Below are 18,668 nucleotides of genomic sequence, written 5' to 3'. Positions count from 1 at the left end.
CTAAAATGACTAATTGATATACAAGACTTAAACTTTTTTTTTAAAGAAAATTCTTACTTTTTACTAGAAGACATCAATGAGAAATAAGGAATTGAATGATTGATGAAGAGTAAACCAGATGTATTTCTGACAATCTACTAATGTTTTCCAATTAGTCATCAGGGTTAGACAGGCTGTAATAAAATTGTAAGCAGTGACTAGTATAAGTTGTATATACTGGTATGGTATATCAGTTATTAAAAAAAATTTCCTTCTCAGTACTTCTCAGAAGCTGTAATTGAAATGCTGCTGGTGGTAAGGGAAGCTGACACCTTTAAACTGAACTTCTCAGATGCACTGAAAATGGTGAAAGTTAAACTCCCCCATTCCTTTGTGAGCTGGGTTTTGCAGTATAACAAATTTATACTATGACAACTTTATCATCTGTTCAGTTTGAATGTCTTATACTTTGGTGTCAAATTCAACAATGTATAAGATAAATGTTGATGTGCTAACAGAGAAATTGCATCTTAAAGTGGTTTGCTAAGTTAAAAATCCTATGGGATGCAGTACAGGCATGATCAGCTAAGGATTGACAGCTCAAGTAAAACACAGAGGGTTGATAATCATTATTTTCAAAGACCTACTTATATTATGTGATCCTCCTATACTAATGCTTTCAGCACAGGCAAAGGAAGTCAACAAAATACTTATTCCTGAAATGAACTTTTCTGAGGTTTTTACAGCACTGTTTGACTGCCTCCATGGTTTGGTCTGTTTAAGTTACTTTCCCTGTTTAAGTGATTATATCCTGCCATGTAAGTGGAAAATCAGGAATTACATAGCTGTTGAAAGTGCAGCTTGGCAGACTCCACCTGTTTTCTCGAAACCTCTACCATTTTTGCAGATATTTAATATTGCAATTATTAGATGTGTATAGATTATTTTGGTATAGATATTCCATTGCTTATATCCTATTTATGTCTACTGCCATTACAAATGCTGCTTGGCAATCTTTGACATTCACATTTATGAAGAGTTACAACACTTTATAGTAGCAATTGTTTCGTTTCATCTAATTAAAGTAAGAACTGTAGTATTGCAGTTTTTTTATTCTTTTTGAAAACTTGATTCAAAAGACATGTTTTGTTTGAATATTGGTACTGTGTTTGTATGATGTTTTCTCTTGGTGAGAAGTATAATCTACCTGAATAATGTTTGATCCCCAGACTATGATGTCCTGAAATGGTTAACTAACATTAAAGGTATTTAAAAACTAACTATTAACAGATTGAAATGAAGTGCTCAGAGAATATTTATAAAATTTAGAACATCACCCACAATGTGTCTGTCACAGATGGAAGAAATGAATGTATTGACAGGTGTGCAATCGATAGAATAAGTTTATAATTCTAAAATCCTTTCCAAGATGCCAGAAATTAACAGTTTGTCTTCAGTATTGGATGTGAATTAGCTTGAACAGAAGCTGAAGTCCCATTAGGCAGCCAGTGCTTTATTGCCTGTGTATTGGAAGAAAGTAATTTACTGTGTTTTTCTGAGAATGTGACTGTGAAATTTGTTCCTGAAACATTAGCCAGACAGCATGGTGCAGTTCTAACTTGTGTGTTTGCTAGGGATAAATATATACCACATTTTAATTTCTTTGCAGAATCAATGTGCTAGAAGTCATCATATATTATGTGATTTGAGAAGAGCCAGTACTTGGTTTGCAGTCTGCTTCCAGTCTCTCAAGTGTACAGGTTGTTTCATGTCTTGATGATACTGTGCATGTTTAGACTGGCTGTTTTTCTGAGAATGTGACTGTCATAAGAAGACTGTCATAAGTCATAAGAAACAGCACAGAATAGAGTAATCTTCTGTGTGATCAGAGAGGGATCTATACAGCCCAGATTTTCAAAGGGAGTGGAATGGCTGCATCTGACAACAGGTTTTCATTCTTGCAGTAGATTGTAAAAGTCACAGAGAAGTACTGGCAACCAGCTAAACATTAGTGGTTTTTGCATGTTGGCTGAGGGAAGAACACCTTCCTATTCTAAAACAGCAGGGAAAGACAGTGATTCTGATTTGACTGTTGTCATCTCTGGTGGCCACAAATGTGTTGGCTACATCCCACGGGAAAATCTCCTTGTACTGGTAGCACAGGTGGTGCTTCCTCCATCAGCCTCTGAAATGTTTCTTATTTTACAGGACAAGTTATTGGTGTAGTAGGCAAGACAAGATCAAGTTTTATGAATGTGAATCCTTGTACCAAATTCACACTTCACTGTTCTTCCATGCAGTACAAATCATATTCTTGTAACAATGTATATAGGGCAAAATAAATTTTGGAAACCACCCCCACTGTTTCAGCCATGTGCATGTACAGAAATTGTTTTGTTGACATAAATGAAGTTGGTAAATGATGGTGCAGTATATAGTAACTTTCTTGTTTTTAACAGTACAGATAATGTAGTGGCTGAAGAGGTTAAAAAAGGCTTAAATACAGTAGACAGCATTTTTGCATAATGATTTATTTTTTCAGGGCATAGAATACAAATTGGATAGAATTTAATTGCTAAAGTTGATTAAGTGTAAAATTAAATTTAGTACAGCTTAAGTGCGACAGTAACTTTGATATACTAGACAAGCAATTTAAAGAAGCCACTGGTTGGTTACTTAGGGTATGGTTTCAACTTTATAATAACATTTTATTAAGGTTCATTGGTATTTCACCTCCTAAGAATGTCTCCTTAAATTGAAATGCTGATGTTAGGGGAAGGTATTTATTTTGATGATGCTGCATTATGGAATTTAACTGGATAACTGCTGATGATTGTTAATCATGTGTGTGTATGTGTATATGTTTAAAAATGTACAATGTCTCTTTTAAACATGGTGCAAGAACTACACAAAGAAAAACATTGTGAGTAATAAGTGTTTTGTCCCATCTACCTTTTGACAGGAGAATTAGATGACAGAGAACAGGCAAAGCTGGAAGTAAAAGTATGGGATCCAGATAGCCCCCTTACTGACCGTCAGATTGACCAGTTTTTAGTTGTAGCACGGTAAGATTAAAATCCTCTCATCAAAAATCCTTTTCCTTTTTCTACTGACTATTCATTCCCCTATATCGTGTTACTCATCCTGTTTGCCATTTTGTGAGCCCTTCTCTTTCCCACAGTTAGATAAAAGAGAAAATCAGACCATGACCCTTTGTAATTTCTTGAAGCTACCAATGCAGGAGGCAGAAAAAGAGAGTGAGTTTTGGAATAATGATACACTCCCTGTATTTCAGGTTATAGTAGAATTTGATACTTTGAATGTAGATATCGGTTTGCTTTCCCCTCAGAATAAATTGTTTCAGTACTAATAATAATAATAAAGTCTTATGTTTTACAGTACTTGGAATTTCATGGTGTAAAATAAAGGTAAAGAGTAGAAATAAAGAAAATGTTAACAAATTAAATGAGTGAAGAACTTGTCACATATGCATGTAAGCTGACTAATTATTTTGGATGAATATTGAAATAAAGTTTTGAAGTAATGTATTTCATTAGTGAAAAAAATCAAGTCAGCTCAATTTTATAAATTAACATGATTATGCATATTTATGAAGACAACATCAAAGTGCTTTGAATTAATAAACACCTTAAAAATTATGTATCTACTTAAAAAAAAATCTTCCAAAATTCGTAGGTTTCTTACTGAAGGGAAATTCTACATTCATAGGATATAGCAGGTTTTGCCTTTCCTCTGATTCATAGTTACAAAGATTCTGTTCTAATGATAGCAGAGAACACAGTTCACATATGGATTTTATCTTGAAAAAAATCCATCTCCTTTATTTTATGTGACCTGCTTGCTGAATGTAATCTCAAATCTTTTTAGGCAAATAATCCTTTTACATGGGTTCTAGTTTTTGGGATTTTTTTCTCTCTCCCTTTTGAAAAAACAATCAGGAAGAAAAACAGAAAAAAAGTTGCTCTATATTTTCCAGCTTATGTGTATAGTGATATGGGATGCTGATTTACTCATTTACAGTTCATGTGCTGATTCACTTGATTTTTTTCCTTACTCCACTTGAAATGTTGTATCCTTTCTATAAAGTAGTAAAACTTTTTTTTTTTTTTTAACCTGCCCTTGTTGAATTTTCAAGCAAGACAGAGGACTTTAGGTGTTAACAGGTGTTCAAAAAGTTACAGGGTCTGGTAGATGTTCCGTAGTAACCAAGAATCCAAACTGCTTTTTCACCAGCAATATAATAACTGGAGATGTATGGCCAGTTTATTATGGTGTGCCCTAAAGACACATCTGTGTAAAGACTGGGAATTTTGGAAGAGTTCATTCATTGCTTTAGAATTGCACTATTTGCTGTTTCTCAGCCACTCTGGGGAGCAGAAGCAGTATTCTGTGGAGCCAAAAATGTTCCCAGAGGAATGTAGCAGTAAGCAGCCTGCTGGGAAGGAAGAGAGAATAAGTAAATAAATAAAGAATATCCTCTCCTCCTGTTGTTTAAGACATCCTTTGCAATGCTGTGCCCTGACCAAGTCTGCATTTATTTTAAAGTCAAAGCATTTCTGTAAAGATGGTTTCTGTTATAGTGTATCATGGCTGATTAATTATTACTATCCAAGGTCTTGGGGTACTTGGATACCACAAGAGTAGTACCTGATCTGTCATCAGGTATTACTCAGGTACAGCTTTGTGGATGTTCTTGCACAGAGCTCCATTCATCTTTAGAAGTTGCTTTTCAGCTGACAGAAATTGTTTCCAAGCTCCTATAGACTGGTATTCACAGGATGCTCTAAGTGGCTTCTGAGACAGATTTTTGTGAATTTCTAAAGAAATTGTTCTGTGATGATTTGGTGGCAGCTTTCAATTCAGGGTGTTGTGTGGGTACAGGATTTATACTGGGCCATTATACAGGACCATTAAAAGCTGCTTGAGAAACAGTGGAGAGCTGGTGTTATGATGTACTGAACAGTGCTTACAGACACCTCTGCTAACTGAGGTTCTCTGAGCATTGGCTGTGCCTGCTGGATTTCCAGTGGGAATGATCTTTCTCTGGTTATGTTTAGTTCTGAAAATTTGAAAATATGACAAGAATAAATTTTTCTTAAGTACCTTCCCAGGTGTGGTATTTGTTAAGTATGTGAATGCTATTGTGCTTGACATTTTAAAAGCATTTTCAAGTGATCCCTTTTAGATGCTGATTAGAAGGAACTGAGTTTTTTATTTCTTCTCTTTTCTTTTTCCCCAGTCTGATCTGTTTGAAAGAAGAGTTGCTTTTGTCCTTAAATCCTTTAGCTTTTTAAATCTCACAGGCAGCTTTGTTGTTTTTTCAGAAGGTGTTTAAATACTCTTTATTTGTGTTGCCCATTTACAAGTATATTTATATTTTTAGCTACCTTGGGCACGTAGCTTTCCTGGTCTTACAGGGTTTGTTTACTGCCTCAGGAATGAGAGGCCTTTTTCTCTAGGTTTATATGCCTGGTCAGTCTGGGCTTCTCACTGAGCCCTACTATTCCATCATTTCTTGTGAAGAAAGGAAGAATATGCCTATCCTGTGCAGAAATTAGAGGTAACAGTGCCCAAAAAATGGTGGAGATTTGGAAAAAAGTGGAAAGATCTGTAAACTTGGACTCCCCAAGTAGTCTTGCCTGACACACAAATCTTGGGAGTACCTTATTGCTGCTACTGAAGCATAATTTGGGTAAAGACTTTTGCTTGAACTAGCAAAAGCATCTGTTAGGAGAAGCCTGAGGCTAATGTTTTCTGGGTTTGAGTTGTCTTTTGGGTAATGTTTGTGCTGTGACAATGAAAAGTCCAACAGCATTTTGTACTGCATTCAAATAAGATACAACTGCACCAACCAGTTTGCCTCCTGTCCTGTACATTGGCCATGTTCTGTGTCTGCCAGCTTCAAAGGACAGGAGTTTGAGAAGCTGCCACAGCCATTTAGATCTGCCCACATTAGGGAATAGTTCAGTATAGAAAAAATGGGTTTGTAGAATTGACATGTTTGGCACTGAGGGCCCAGTGTCCCACTGCACATTTTGAACAGATTTTTTTTTTAGGCATAACTCTAATCAAGTCCTGCGGACTAAATATCTGTGAGTGTGTTTAACTACTTTTAACAGGAACCCAGCTGGGATGCATTGAGATACTTTGTTTTTTGTTGGCCAAAATGAAGAAGATAAAAACACTGGGTATGGCATTCCTAATTTGAGCTGATTTAGATACACTCTGTTTCCTCCAGTCATCAATCGCTTATAATTTCTAATATACAAGGAGTACTTCATTTCATTACCAGATCTTATGCTCTTTTTCTGATTCTGTCCCAAGCTGCACAGTGTTAGGAAATAGAAGCATTCCTATTGTCTATATAACATAAGACGCAGTGTTCTAAAACAGAAGCATTCCTATTGACCATATAACATAAGAGTCCTGTCTTCTTTTGGATTTTTAGAGTAAAAAAAATATCTTGCCCAGTCTCAAATGCAATAGGAGGTGTGGGCTCTGGTCTGGACAGATGCTGAGAGCTCAAGAAATGACCCCTTTTTTTTTTTTATTTTTAAAAATCTTCTTGGTATCTGCTAATTTGGTCTACAATTCATTGCACGATACATTTGTGGTACATTCTGGTTCCATTTATGTGCTTGATGATTCAGTGAAACCATTAAGAATGTAGTTCTTTTATTCTGCTTCATCTAACTACATTACTAACATAGTCTTCTGGAAGGAATATATTTCTAAATGAAGCTATTTAACAGACATTTGTGGTCCCAGCTTATTCCCAACTAAACCAGAGTTTTGAAATCTAATTAAAATAGCCTTGAAGCATTGCATCTCTACCTTAAAATTTTGTACTTTGATTTCTATGACATTAAAATGGCATTACATATCTCTATCTGACATATTTCTCTTCATTTGAATGCCTGCTTATTTTTTGATGTAAAACCATATAAGAATGGAAAATTAGTTGTTAGTCATGTTAAATTAAAGCTTTATCCTTCCTGTGTTGTTCCCACTTTTCCATTTGCTGTAGGACATTGATTATAATTATTTTCTGTTGGCTACTATGTTAAAAGTGCTTACAGTATTTTGAAGTAGTTGGAGAAGCTCTATAATTGTTATATTTATCTTACAGTGGGGAAGGGAACACAATGCAGCTTCAACTGGCAAGGTGTCTTTCATTATACAGAGGAAAATAATGCATTCATTAACTGAGAACCATGAGTAAAAACATTTACAGGTGTGATCAAAAAGTAGGGCTCTGTTCTTGTGAAATAATTCAATGTAGTCAGTGGCAGTAGACCAGATTCCCAAAGCTCATAAATGAAAATAAATACATAAAAGATATTGGTTTGCAGTCTTTGGTATTACAATGCTTCTGAATTCTCTGGAGGTGATGAGAAGTAAAAGGAATTGAAGTTCATAAAAGAGGTAATTAAATTTAATGGCAGAATTGCAACATAAAATTATGCAGCGAAAATGGTGAAAAATCTTGATGCCAATGCTGTGCTCACAAAACTGGTTGTTTGCTAGCAAGGTGAATTACAGCATCTAATGGTAGGCAGATGGTTTGGCAGTAAAAAGGAAAAATATGTTCACATCAAGTTTACCAGGTGTATCAAAAATTCTGTTTCTGCCTGTCTATCATGCCTGGCTAGTATATGTTTATTCTTTTGTGTGTTTTGTATTACTGGACTTCTTGACCCAAATTCATTTGAAAAGAACTAATTCAGACTTAGAGCTGATTTTTTTTTTTTTCATGACCTTTGATCTATTTCAGTATAAAGAATAAATTTCCATAGCAGACTTTTCTCAGACCTGCTTTTAGGAGGCTGTACATCTCCTCCTCTGTGACTGTGAATTGCAGGATGTCATAGAGATGATGCCTTAAATAACATCCTGTGAATTAAACTACTTTTATCTATTGGATTCTATTTCTGTTGAATAAGAAAGATTTCACATATGTTTCATTTCTATTCATATAGCAATGAAATGTATGGTCGTATCATACATCTATATATCATGTCATGTGTACTCTAACTTTGAGAGTCTTTCAGCAAAAGAATAGTGGCAGGTGGCTTTTCATGTTTATAATGCCATCTCCTTTTGTGCTGTAAATACCTGAAGTTATAATAATGAAGCATAGCACTGTACAGGCTGTTGCTTAGAAATGCAAAGAAAACATCTTTTTTAACAGCATCATTTTACTTTGAATACATTCTGCAGGTCAGACTTGCAGAACTGAGTAGTAAAAATCTCATGTGTATGTTCAGTTTTAAATTACTCTTTTGTTGCTTGCATGTGTCTTTACTGAAGATGGTTTTTTTCCCCTTCTTTCCAATATTTTAAGTATCACAATAATCTCTTATAGAGCACTCAGATATTAATTGGCTGGTTTTTAAGTTCAGACCAGTCTGAGATGTCATTTTTTAGGACTGTTTCAAATTTAGTTTGAAGAGGAACATTGGAGTAAAGACAAGGAATACAGAAGGTTTTCTTTCTTAATATGTAGAAAACCACCAAAGATCACTTAATTGTTTTCCTCAAAAATATTAGCTCAGAGGTGAGGCATAGGTCTCATTCATTAGTTTGCAAGTATCAGTGGAGAATTGTGGATTTACAAATTCATGTCTGCTCACTTCCAACAGCTTTGTCCAGAGTATACTCACTGCTTGTGAAACAGATAAGCAGTGTTAAAAAAAGTGAAGTTTTGAAGTAAGCATCCTCAGATTGAGAAGGATGTATGTCTTGGCTGGATTTTCAACAGTACAAGGCAGAAGGAAATTGAGAGTTCCTTGCCTGCCCTGAACTTTCTGGATCTGATTTGATGCTGGACTGCTGTTGCTGTTGGGAGAAGCAGAGGCTTTTTATCCTGATGTAGAATTGCAGTGGTTCCAGATTTTCTTTGATAAATAATAGCTCTTTTCAGAACTAGTTACTGATGAGCCACCACATCTTTGGAAGCTTATTAGGACAGTCTCTTATGTTTGCTGCATCTTAATTTCTTTGACTACTACTATTTAATCTTAAACAAAAATTTGAACAATTATTTCCTTTAAAGCCTTAGACTTGAGCTATAAGTAATTTGGAGCAATGTATTTTCTGTGTTCAAATTCCAATCTGAAATTTTGCTTAAATGCAGGGCACACAGGCATAGCAACTGCAGCAATCTCTCAAGTTTTTTGGACATAGACCTTGTTGAGTTTTGCTGAACTTGTGGATTTATTCCATAATCTTAGATCCTGGCACTGAACTATGTCCATTTGTTTTGTTTGTATGGTTGTCATCTGCAATCTGTTATAAATCTTCTTGGTTCTGCTCTTTAAGATAATTAAACCAAGGAAACCCAAATTAAAGTAACGCTGGATCATTTGGTCTAACTCTCAAAGCTCTTACAGCTGCTTGCTGATGCAGGCTGGGCAGGGAGTGATCTCCCTGCTGATAATACCAATTGTTTGTCTCGTCCATCTCTCTGCCACCTGTGTAATTCACTGTCTGTGTGACTTTTGGCTTTAGCTTCTTTTGGAAAATGTGGGGAGTGTTGGTTTCCATTTGGAGTTCAAGTATTTTAATTACACATTGAATAATTCGTAAGTAGCTTGCTGAGCACAGTTTTTTGCGTTGACAGTTTATTATTGTTATTACTGAATTAAATATAATTTCAGTTAACTATTTACAATTATTCTTTGAATTGTGCAAACTTGACAAGACATTAATACTGAAAGTTTGTTAAGAAAAGTGAGTGGTTAGGCTGTAACTGTTTAACTTGTGTCGGCTTAATACTGAGTTTTATTTTAAGTAGATGAAGACAATACTGTGTCTTCTGGAATTGACATTGTTTAGTTATTTATTTTGTTCCTTTTCTAAAATAATCAAATAGTGGAATTAGAAGAAAAGCATGCAAGGAAAAGTGGCCAATGTAGATTTTGACATTTGCATCAATATATACTTCATATCTGTATTTTTAATTGAAAAACGTAAAAAATAAGGTATTTTAGTGATTTCTAAAATTAATATTGAATTTGGATGTGAATTGCATACCTAGGTTATATAAAACATTATATTTCACTATTTAGTTTTGAATCTAGTTACTATTTAATAGCCAATTGCTCTAGAATTTCTACACTTATTTGGGAATTCACTGCTTTTCACAAGTTTCTATGGAAAGGAGAACTAGAAGTTAGTTTGATTTCCAGAGAGCCACAGACATGTCTCACACCTCTAGGCCCCCCAATTTGTCCCTTACCATCCACACCCCCTCTGCTGTCACTACTGACACCCCAAATGGTACACTGCCTGCATTTTATTATGTACAATTTATTTGTTTTTATCATATTGTTATTATGATATTTGTTTCCTTATGTTTGAGACTGTGTTTATTATATTTTATTCTACTGTTTTTGTTATTTCATTTTGTCTTTGTGTGTTTTATTTATTATTAATTGTTTTTGCACTCACATACTCCAAAATACAGCATTTCTCTGAGAGCTGCAGTCTTCTCCTTCTCTATGCAGCACTGGAAGCAATGCCCACTGATGCACCAGTTCTTACCTCTCTATCACTTATTCAGAATAATTATTAATAATAATATAATAATTACATTATTATTTATGTTGTCTCTTAATTTTGGCTTTACATTCTGAGCAACAAAATACTCTTGGGCTCTGAAGTCAGCCTCACAAGTTTGATCTGCCAGAGAATGACTGTGAGAATGTTCTTTGTAGTGTTCATAACATACCCAGACTTTATTTTAGAAATATGGTCAAAAGAAAATAATTTTAATTATGAAGAAGGAAGATAAGAAGCTGGCAGGTAGCAGCAGAAGGGAAATGCAGTCATGCCACATTCACTGGTTTGAGCTATAGGGACAGAAGGATCACAGGAAAGACTGCTTAGCTACAGCCCTTATCAATGGCAGCATGTTGAAAGGGTTGACAGACTATCAGGAAATGTGTTCATAATAGAGCGTTATTCTTGGGAGGGATTTGTGCACAAATACTGTTTTATGTACTGCCAAGCTTGGGGGGGGGGGGAATAGAACGTGTATGTGTTTTCTCATATTTACCATCTCCACAAAGAGGGAGCAAAGGTTGTGGAAAAACATTTCAATATCACTTATTTATTCCACAGCCTTTAGAAAAGCAGTTAATATCAGGGGGTCTGAATCACTGCTGTTAAATCTTAGCTTGTAAGACTGTGGCAGCAAGTACTGAAACATGCATTCAGTAATAAATTTTTTGAGATTAAAGATAAAATTGTGGTAACGTACTTTATTATCTGTTTCTCCATGATCATTTATAACTTCAGTGAGTTAAAGTCTTGATGCACATTGTTTTACTGTTGAATATCAGATTTATAGGATACAGCAAAGTGTATTTATTTGTCAGTGACATTCACCACTGGTACAATTCTGCACTTGCAAGTTGTGTGGGGTACAATTGCTGAGTGAGGCTTGAGTCCCTACGCCAGTGGATTGCTCTGCATTACATCTGTAACTGGGTCTTTGCATTTAAAAGGGATTATGTCATAACTGCAACAAATAGATTTTTTCTGAATGCACCTCAAGAGTCATTATACAAATCCAGGTACTGGAGAAACTTCTGATCTGTTTATTGATAATATTTTGTGTCATTGCATCTTTGCTCATTTCCTGTATGATAGGCTGGGCCCAGTCAAATTCTCTATGCACCTTTTCCTTCACTGTGCATGATACATAGGTGTACTTGCAAGAAATATTTACCTCTCTCCAAGAAATATTTACAGTTTAGAACAGTCTAAGTATAATAGATGTCATGTGCAATTCATCAACAAAAGTTGAAAAGAACGTGAAGTTTTGGAAAAAATATTTCCATTTCAATAATGGAATGCTTTAAGTATGTTGAGAGACCCATTTATTTAATTATTGCTTGAAACCTGTGACAACACCAGGAATTTTGGGAGTACCTTAGATGAAGCTAACATGCTTTTTTAGGCTCACTGCCATGAAAGGTAGACGATGGGAGTAGAAGACATGTACTACTGAAGGGAATGAAATGTTTTTGATTTCCTCATATGGATGTGGTGAACCCCCTTTTTAATCTGATTTATAATTTTTAAGCACTATTATATCATTGGAGTTTTAGAAATAATAGTCCTGATTGTAAACCTCAAACTATGGAGAACCTTTGACTTCATAATTAATTTAAAATTCTATAGATTAAGAGGTTGGTACAAGAGAATTCTCTGAGTATCTTTTGTTTCTGAGCTGCTGTTCCTTATATGTATGTAATTACTTTTGGAGGCAGAAGGTCGGAGTTTTTGCTGTAGTGTTTAGTGATTTGTCTTTATCAAGTTGTTCTTTGTTACCAAAGATCTGAAAATAGTATCAGTATGTGGCTTGCATGTGGAAAAGGACACGGTTATAGATATGGCACAGTCTGGTACTTGGGGTTACATCTTTCTGTGTGTTTACTGCTGCTCCCTGTTCCTCTGTTGCAGTGCGGTTGGCACCTTTGCTCGAGCCTTGGACTGCAGCAGTTCTGTCAGGCAACCCAGTTTACACATGAGTGCAGCTGCTGCTTCCCGAGACATCACACTGGTAGGTGGCTTCTTAAACATCCTACAACTTCTATATCCATGAATTCAACACTATCTGGTGTTCCAAAGTCCCTATTTTCCACTTGTCTTTAGATACCTGCAAGCAAGGGGTGTGTGTGTGTGTTAGAAAATCCTGTGTGTTTTCTTTAAGCTTCTCGGTGCTGCCCTTGTAATCACACTGTGCAACACTTGGCTTTAGTTGTGGATCACCCACAGCAGAATGGATAATACACATTGTATAGGGATTCATTCAGGGCAGTGTCATTATTGTGGTAATAAAGTGGACTAAAAATTGTGTGGATAATGCTTTGTACTTACTGGATGTATATGTCATCATATTTTCTAAAGGGTAAGCAATCTGACTTTGTAAGTATATTTTTTTAAGAACATTTCAATTAGCATATTTCTGCTATGTTTCCTTAGTATGCTGTTAATGTAAGCACCTGTGTCTTTTAGAGAAAGTGAAAAATATATTGATTGCAGGTTTGCTTCCGTATAATCATACTAGCTGAGCTGAGAAGGTGTGCTGCAGTAAATAAAGTATGTCAGGAACACTATGTGGGACCAAAAATATTACTGTTTCAGTGAATCAAGTTTGACTTAGATTTCCAAAGAAATCAACTATTGTTTTATTATTTTAGGCTTCACCATCACATAGATTAGGCTAAGGAAGACCTGCTATTTACCAGATACTGGAGTATTAGAATTAGAGGAAACTCAATAAAACTGACAGATTTGTTCAAAATAGTTAAGGCACTGCCTTATAAAGTGAATAGAGAGCCCCTAGAACTCAGTTGCACAAAATTTTGTGGGAATGGGCAGTTACCAGCAGGATTAAAAACGGTTAGAAAAATTATGTAGCCATATAGGCCATAAATTAGTACTGAGGAGAAGAGGGAAAGGTGTACCTTCTACATGTCCTCATTCTGAAGCTTTGCTGGTGAGTGAAATGGGAATTGACCTCAGACTGTGATTAGACTTACCTGAATATTTTAGCTAATATTCCTTGGTGCTACTGTAAGAGACACAATGCTTAGTTAAATGGGTGATTGGTCTGATTCAGTCGGACAATTCTTGTATTTCAGATAAAATAATTTTTTTATTATGATGAGAAAAATATTTAATTTCTTTCTTAAGTACACTTTTGTAGTATATTTAAAGGCTATTGAACAGAAAACTGATTTAGTCTGGACTATGACAGCATCGTAAAGGCAGGGGCAAAATGTAATATTTTCAGTAATACTCAAAATGAATTTTCTGTTTCACAGTTGCTAATATGACTTTTATCAGCACAATTCTGTTCACATTAAATACTTAATTTTGTTCATCAAAATAGTTCTTACCATTTTTGATTATATTAATATTTCATTGGATTAAGAATTTCTAATAAATTTCACATATTGCAAATCCCTTCTTTATTTGCATCCTGTATTCAGTATTTAATAGTGTGGATTTATCCTTATGGCAACTTCTCATTTGAAAGTACATGTGCAATGCTGCTAATAAAGGGGTACTTTGTTTGAGTGCCATGTTAATGTTTCTCCATTGCAAATGATCCATTAAGTTCCATTACACTTAATGAAAGGCATAGCTTATAATGAGGCATTAAAGGAGCCACCCTAGGCTTAATTATTGTGTCTGTCTCTTCTCATTTTCCTACCCCCTCAGCTTTTTAAAACCCTACTTTTTTAGCTTTTTGGCAACGTACTTCCTTCTAAATTAAGAAAAGACATATTTGTCATTATAATAGTTACTTTTTCAGACATTTCCATGTTAATTGGGAGCATATTTTCAGCAGCAGTTAAAGTTGGTAGAGACATTTGCAGAACTTGTGGTGTTTCTCATTTATACTTCTCATATAGGTGCATAACACTAAGAAAATGATACTATCTATCTTATTAATGCAAGGCAGATAACCCTTCCACCTAAGGTGATATTAATGGGATTTCTGCTTACCACACCTGTGGCTTTCCAGTATTCCTAATTAAGTTTTAATCCTATTTAGTTTTAATCAGAGATAACTGTAAACAGAGTGATATTAAAAACAAAACAAAATCAAAAAAACCCTCAAAACAAAAACCAAAAGCCTCGATGATGAACGTAGATAAATCCAGGGCTGATATACATATTTCTTGCGGATGAATAACAACTGAGAGGCTGCTTTCAGGCTCCTTTATTTTGAAAACATAGGGAAGGTAATGAGACAAGATAGGAAACTCCCTGCTTTTAGAAAACCATCCAGAAGATGTGAAGCAATGTGTGTTTACCTTCTTAGATGATAAGGGGCTTCTATTACAGTGAGGCAACCAACTAAAACTTGCATTTCTGGCCTTCTCAAAGACAGAGTTTTATTTCATAATGAAAATTGATCTCTAAGAAGAGAAAGAGACTTGGAAGACCTTGTGTTTCAGATTCCTAAATACTTTATAGTGCATATACTCACCATGAAAGCCATTTAAAGCAAAGCAGGCTGAGGGCATCACTTGCTCCTTGTGCTGGGTTTTTTCAGAAGAGCTTAAGTGACCTTACTGTAGGGACCTAAATCTGATATTGGATGTCTCTTCCAAATGAAAAGTATGAGCAGGTTTTTTTTTTTTTTTTTTTGCATTTTGGATGGTATCTCTTTAATTATTTTTATTAGCCTTCCATATATGTGGCTTCTAAGGTAAACACACTTAAAGTATGATTGAATTCAGAATCCACTCTGTTTCCAGTTTCAGTGCTTTGATGCAGGCAGCTCACTCTGGAATGGCAGATGGTTTGGGAGCTGTGTTGTGTGGCTGCTTGCAGGACTCCTTCCCTCTCATGCCCTTTCTTCCAGCTCCATGCAGCCCTTCCTTAGCTTTTGGTGGAAAGTTTCTTCCTCTACCTGCTTATATTTGGACTTGAAGTTGCCATTTAGCTGCATGGCTAACAGTTTTCCTCTGATGTGCCCCATGTCTGTGCTGAACAGCATGCTCTGGGCAAGAGTTCTTTGGGAAGGGTGGCTCTTTCTCTGTCCTTCAGGCTCCTGCTTGGGAGAGGCAATGCTGGTCTCCCAGCCTCCTGCTTCTTCAGGTGAAGCAGATAAAAAGATGTCCCAGGACTTTATCTCAGCCGCTTCTAATGCCTTCAGGCTTCTCATGCTTTTGCTACCACAATTTGCATTGCAGTGTGGAACTTTGATGGAACTTCAACTCTGTAGAAGGCAGAGTTGTTATCAAAGAACTTGTCAGTGGTCTTCTGTCACAGGACAGCTCAGGGAAGGCAGTAATTATCCACAGAGTTCAGTATAAATCTTTTCTTTAGTAATATCAAAAAAGCATTATGAAGTCAGGTGTTTATTATAGATGAAAAATGAACGTAAAGCAAGAGCAAGGTTCCAATGTATTCACTTCTGCTATTGTTTTTATGAAAGTTGGTATCAGTGAATAGATCTGGATTCAGCAGCTGCTTGGAAGACATCCTGTGTGTACTGCTTTTCTATGAGGGTTGCAATTTAAACAGATTTAAACCTCAGTAGCACATCTACTGTAAGAGTTCAATTTTTAGACCTGGTTTACTCATTTGCCTGAATAGTAAATAATAAATCGGTGATTTCAATGTACATTCTGTACATTCTCTAATATGAAGCTGATGGATTTTAGGCATTATGTTACATACTTTACTGTAAGAATGCTTGATTTTCACAATGGCTTTTCTCCAGGCTGGTCAATTTGATTAAACCATAAGTAAAATGATGCCTTGCAGGATAATTGTGACATTGCTTCTTGCAGAACAAAACAGTTCCAGAATGTGATGCTTGATAGCACTCAAAAACTTATAGTAAACCCTGGGGAAAGACAATAGTAATTGATTAGAAGATGGCAAAAAAACAAGAAAAATCCATTATTTGCACTAGATTTGGATGCAGAAGCTCAGCTGGAATTGCTCTACTGGCACATAATGCAGGAGTGCTCCTTCCTTGCAAGGTTTTCTCATAGCTGGTTTTGTGGCCTTGTGCGAGTTTGCATGCTACACATGGAGCTCAGCACTGTGGCAGGATACATTGGGAGGGGACTGATAGAGTCCCAGACATTATCACACTTATAGCTCTGATATCTCCTTCAGCACAGCCAGTTGGATTGTGCTGCTGGGGTCTTTTTGGACCCTGAGTCGGAAGTGCGTCTTGCGTGCTGCTCATTTTCCCAACAGTTGGATTAGTTTACTTTTTATATTCCCCACCATTGATTACCAATGGGAGCATTCAGTGGGAAGATTGTTCTAATATGTTTGTTTTCTGTTTTTCCCTTTTATAACAGAAAGGGAATCAACCAAAGAAACCTTATTTACCAGTCTGGGATAAGTGTGTTGAGCAAAGGACAAAAATCTTGCTGCTCTTTCAGTATGATGATAATGAAAACAATAAATGTCTTCCTTCTCCAGCAATGAGAATATTGGGCTCATAGATGTCTGAGCAGCTGTTTAGTTATTAGTTAGAGCTTCTGTTAATTAAAAATGGACCCACAGTCAATATATGCCACTGTCTTTATTGGGTTTCTCGGAACCAGTTTCTGCCAACAAGAGATTCTTTAGAAATGTTTGCTAGTAATTTTCAGGAACTAATAAACTAATGTCATTTTTGGTAAACATTTTATCAAGGAATTTCCTTTCCCAGATTAAGTAATAAACCGTTTATTTTCCTCATATTCCACAGCGGAAAAATACGATCTCAAGATATATTCTAATTTTAGGACTAATTGAGTCTCCTTGCTTGGTTTATAGAGAATAATATATTGAATTTGCATTAACTGAGATGGACTAGTGTTAATTTAAACATGTGTTTATTCTCTGCTTGTCCCTGCCAGTTTCATGCAATGGACACCCTGCATAAGCACAACTATGACCTGAGCAGTGCCGTTGGTGTCCTGGTGCCCCTGGGAGGGCCTGTCTTGTGCAGAGATGAAATGGAGGAGTGGTCAGCATCAGAAGCTAGCTTATTTGAAGAGGCTTTGGAAAAGTATGGCAAGGACTTCAATGACATTCGACAAGACTTTGTAAGTATGAAAGCAGTGCCCTTTCCTGGAGCTGTGTTTTGCCATGGTTGAGCGTAGTTTCTTTCTGTAGGTTTGGAAGGTTTAGCTAGGGGAGAAATCTGTGTAGCTGACACATGTGATTAACATATCTATACATTTTATCTGGCTGAAAGTCAATATGCTTTCTTGTTCAGTGCTGTTGTTTGGAAAGATGGTGACAGAAGATTATCTTTTTTGTGGTTTAATATCAGGTACGGCGTCTCACGCTGAGACACTCCAATAAGGATTTTTACAACGATCTTACAAGCATCTGAAAAAGGTCCAGGAGCTTTGCAGTGTGTTTCCACAATTTCCAGTGAAATTCATTAGCAGCTACATGGCTGACTCCCCTGGGTGTTTTTGGAAAGCTGGGGTTTCCTGCTATGATTAGCAGAGAGAAATTTGAATTCAGATAGGTTTTAAAATGTACCACAGGGAGTTGTTTTGACATATTAGATGTTTTGGCAGTTCTGAAAAGTAAAAGAAATGTTTTCTAATATGTTCTAACTACAATTATTTTTGTACTGAAGTATCAGACTATAGGGCAGTAAACCTTTAATTTGCTAATTCTAATGCAAAGTAATGAAATTAAATGGATTGCTGGAGTTGCTAGCAATTTGCTGCAATTTTTTTCATATTTTATGGAGAGCCTTTTCCTTTCAAGGAAAAATATTTCCTCTGTTGTACCATGTTCAAGTTGGGTTTCATGAAAAAGTTAAGATTTGAACCAAAATAATTCAACTTTTTGAGACTGAAGTCGATTGAAACATTTTCACATTCATCTCATACTGCATGACTCTGAGAACTCAGATTTTTAAATTTTCTTTACAGAAGTTTATTAATAGTCTTTGTGAGGGGGAAAAATGTAGGGTAAATGCAGAAGTCCTTACAAGACAGAAGTCCTTACAGGACAGTGGGAGGAGGCTTGGTAATGAGCTGTCTTTCCTTCATTTTCACAGATTTGGAATGGAACAGGTAATTGAATATAGGTGGGAAGTGAAGGCTATTGTTTTTCTAAGGAACTGACATTTTAATAGGTGTATTACATCTGCATGCTTAATTTTG

General features: G+C 35.8%; 1 protein-coding gene across 4 annotated transcripts in view; it reads left to right on the top strand.

Moving 5' to 3' along the window:
* Positions 1-18,668, top strand: part of MTA3 (metastasis associated 1 family member 3) — a 153,698-nt gene that overhangs the window by 51,721 nt on the left and 83,309 nt on the right. For all 4 annotated transcript variants that reach the window (XM_063152092.1, XM_063152093.1, XM_063152091.1 and 1 more), the window contains exons 7-9: positions 2,942-3,044; positions 12,472-12,571; positions 17,397-17,585. In XM_063152092.1, the coding sequence (XP_063008162.1) occupies positions 2,942-3,044; positions 12,472-12,571; positions 17,397-17,585 (392 nt within the window). The remainder of the gene's footprint in view (positions 1-2,941; positions 3,045-12,471; positions 12,572-17,396; positions 17,586-18,668) is intronic.

Source organism: Melospiza melodia, chromosome 3 (genome assembly GCF_035770615.1).
Source record: "Melospiza melodia melodia isolate bMelMel2 chromosome 3, bMelMel2.pri, whole genome shotgun sequence".
NCBI lineage: Eukaryota > Metazoa > Chordata > Aves > Passeriformes > Passerellidae > Melospiza > Melospiza melodia.
The sequence above is the reverse complement of the archived record's forward strand: the minus strand, read 5'-3'. Positions and strand labels throughout refer to the sequence as shown.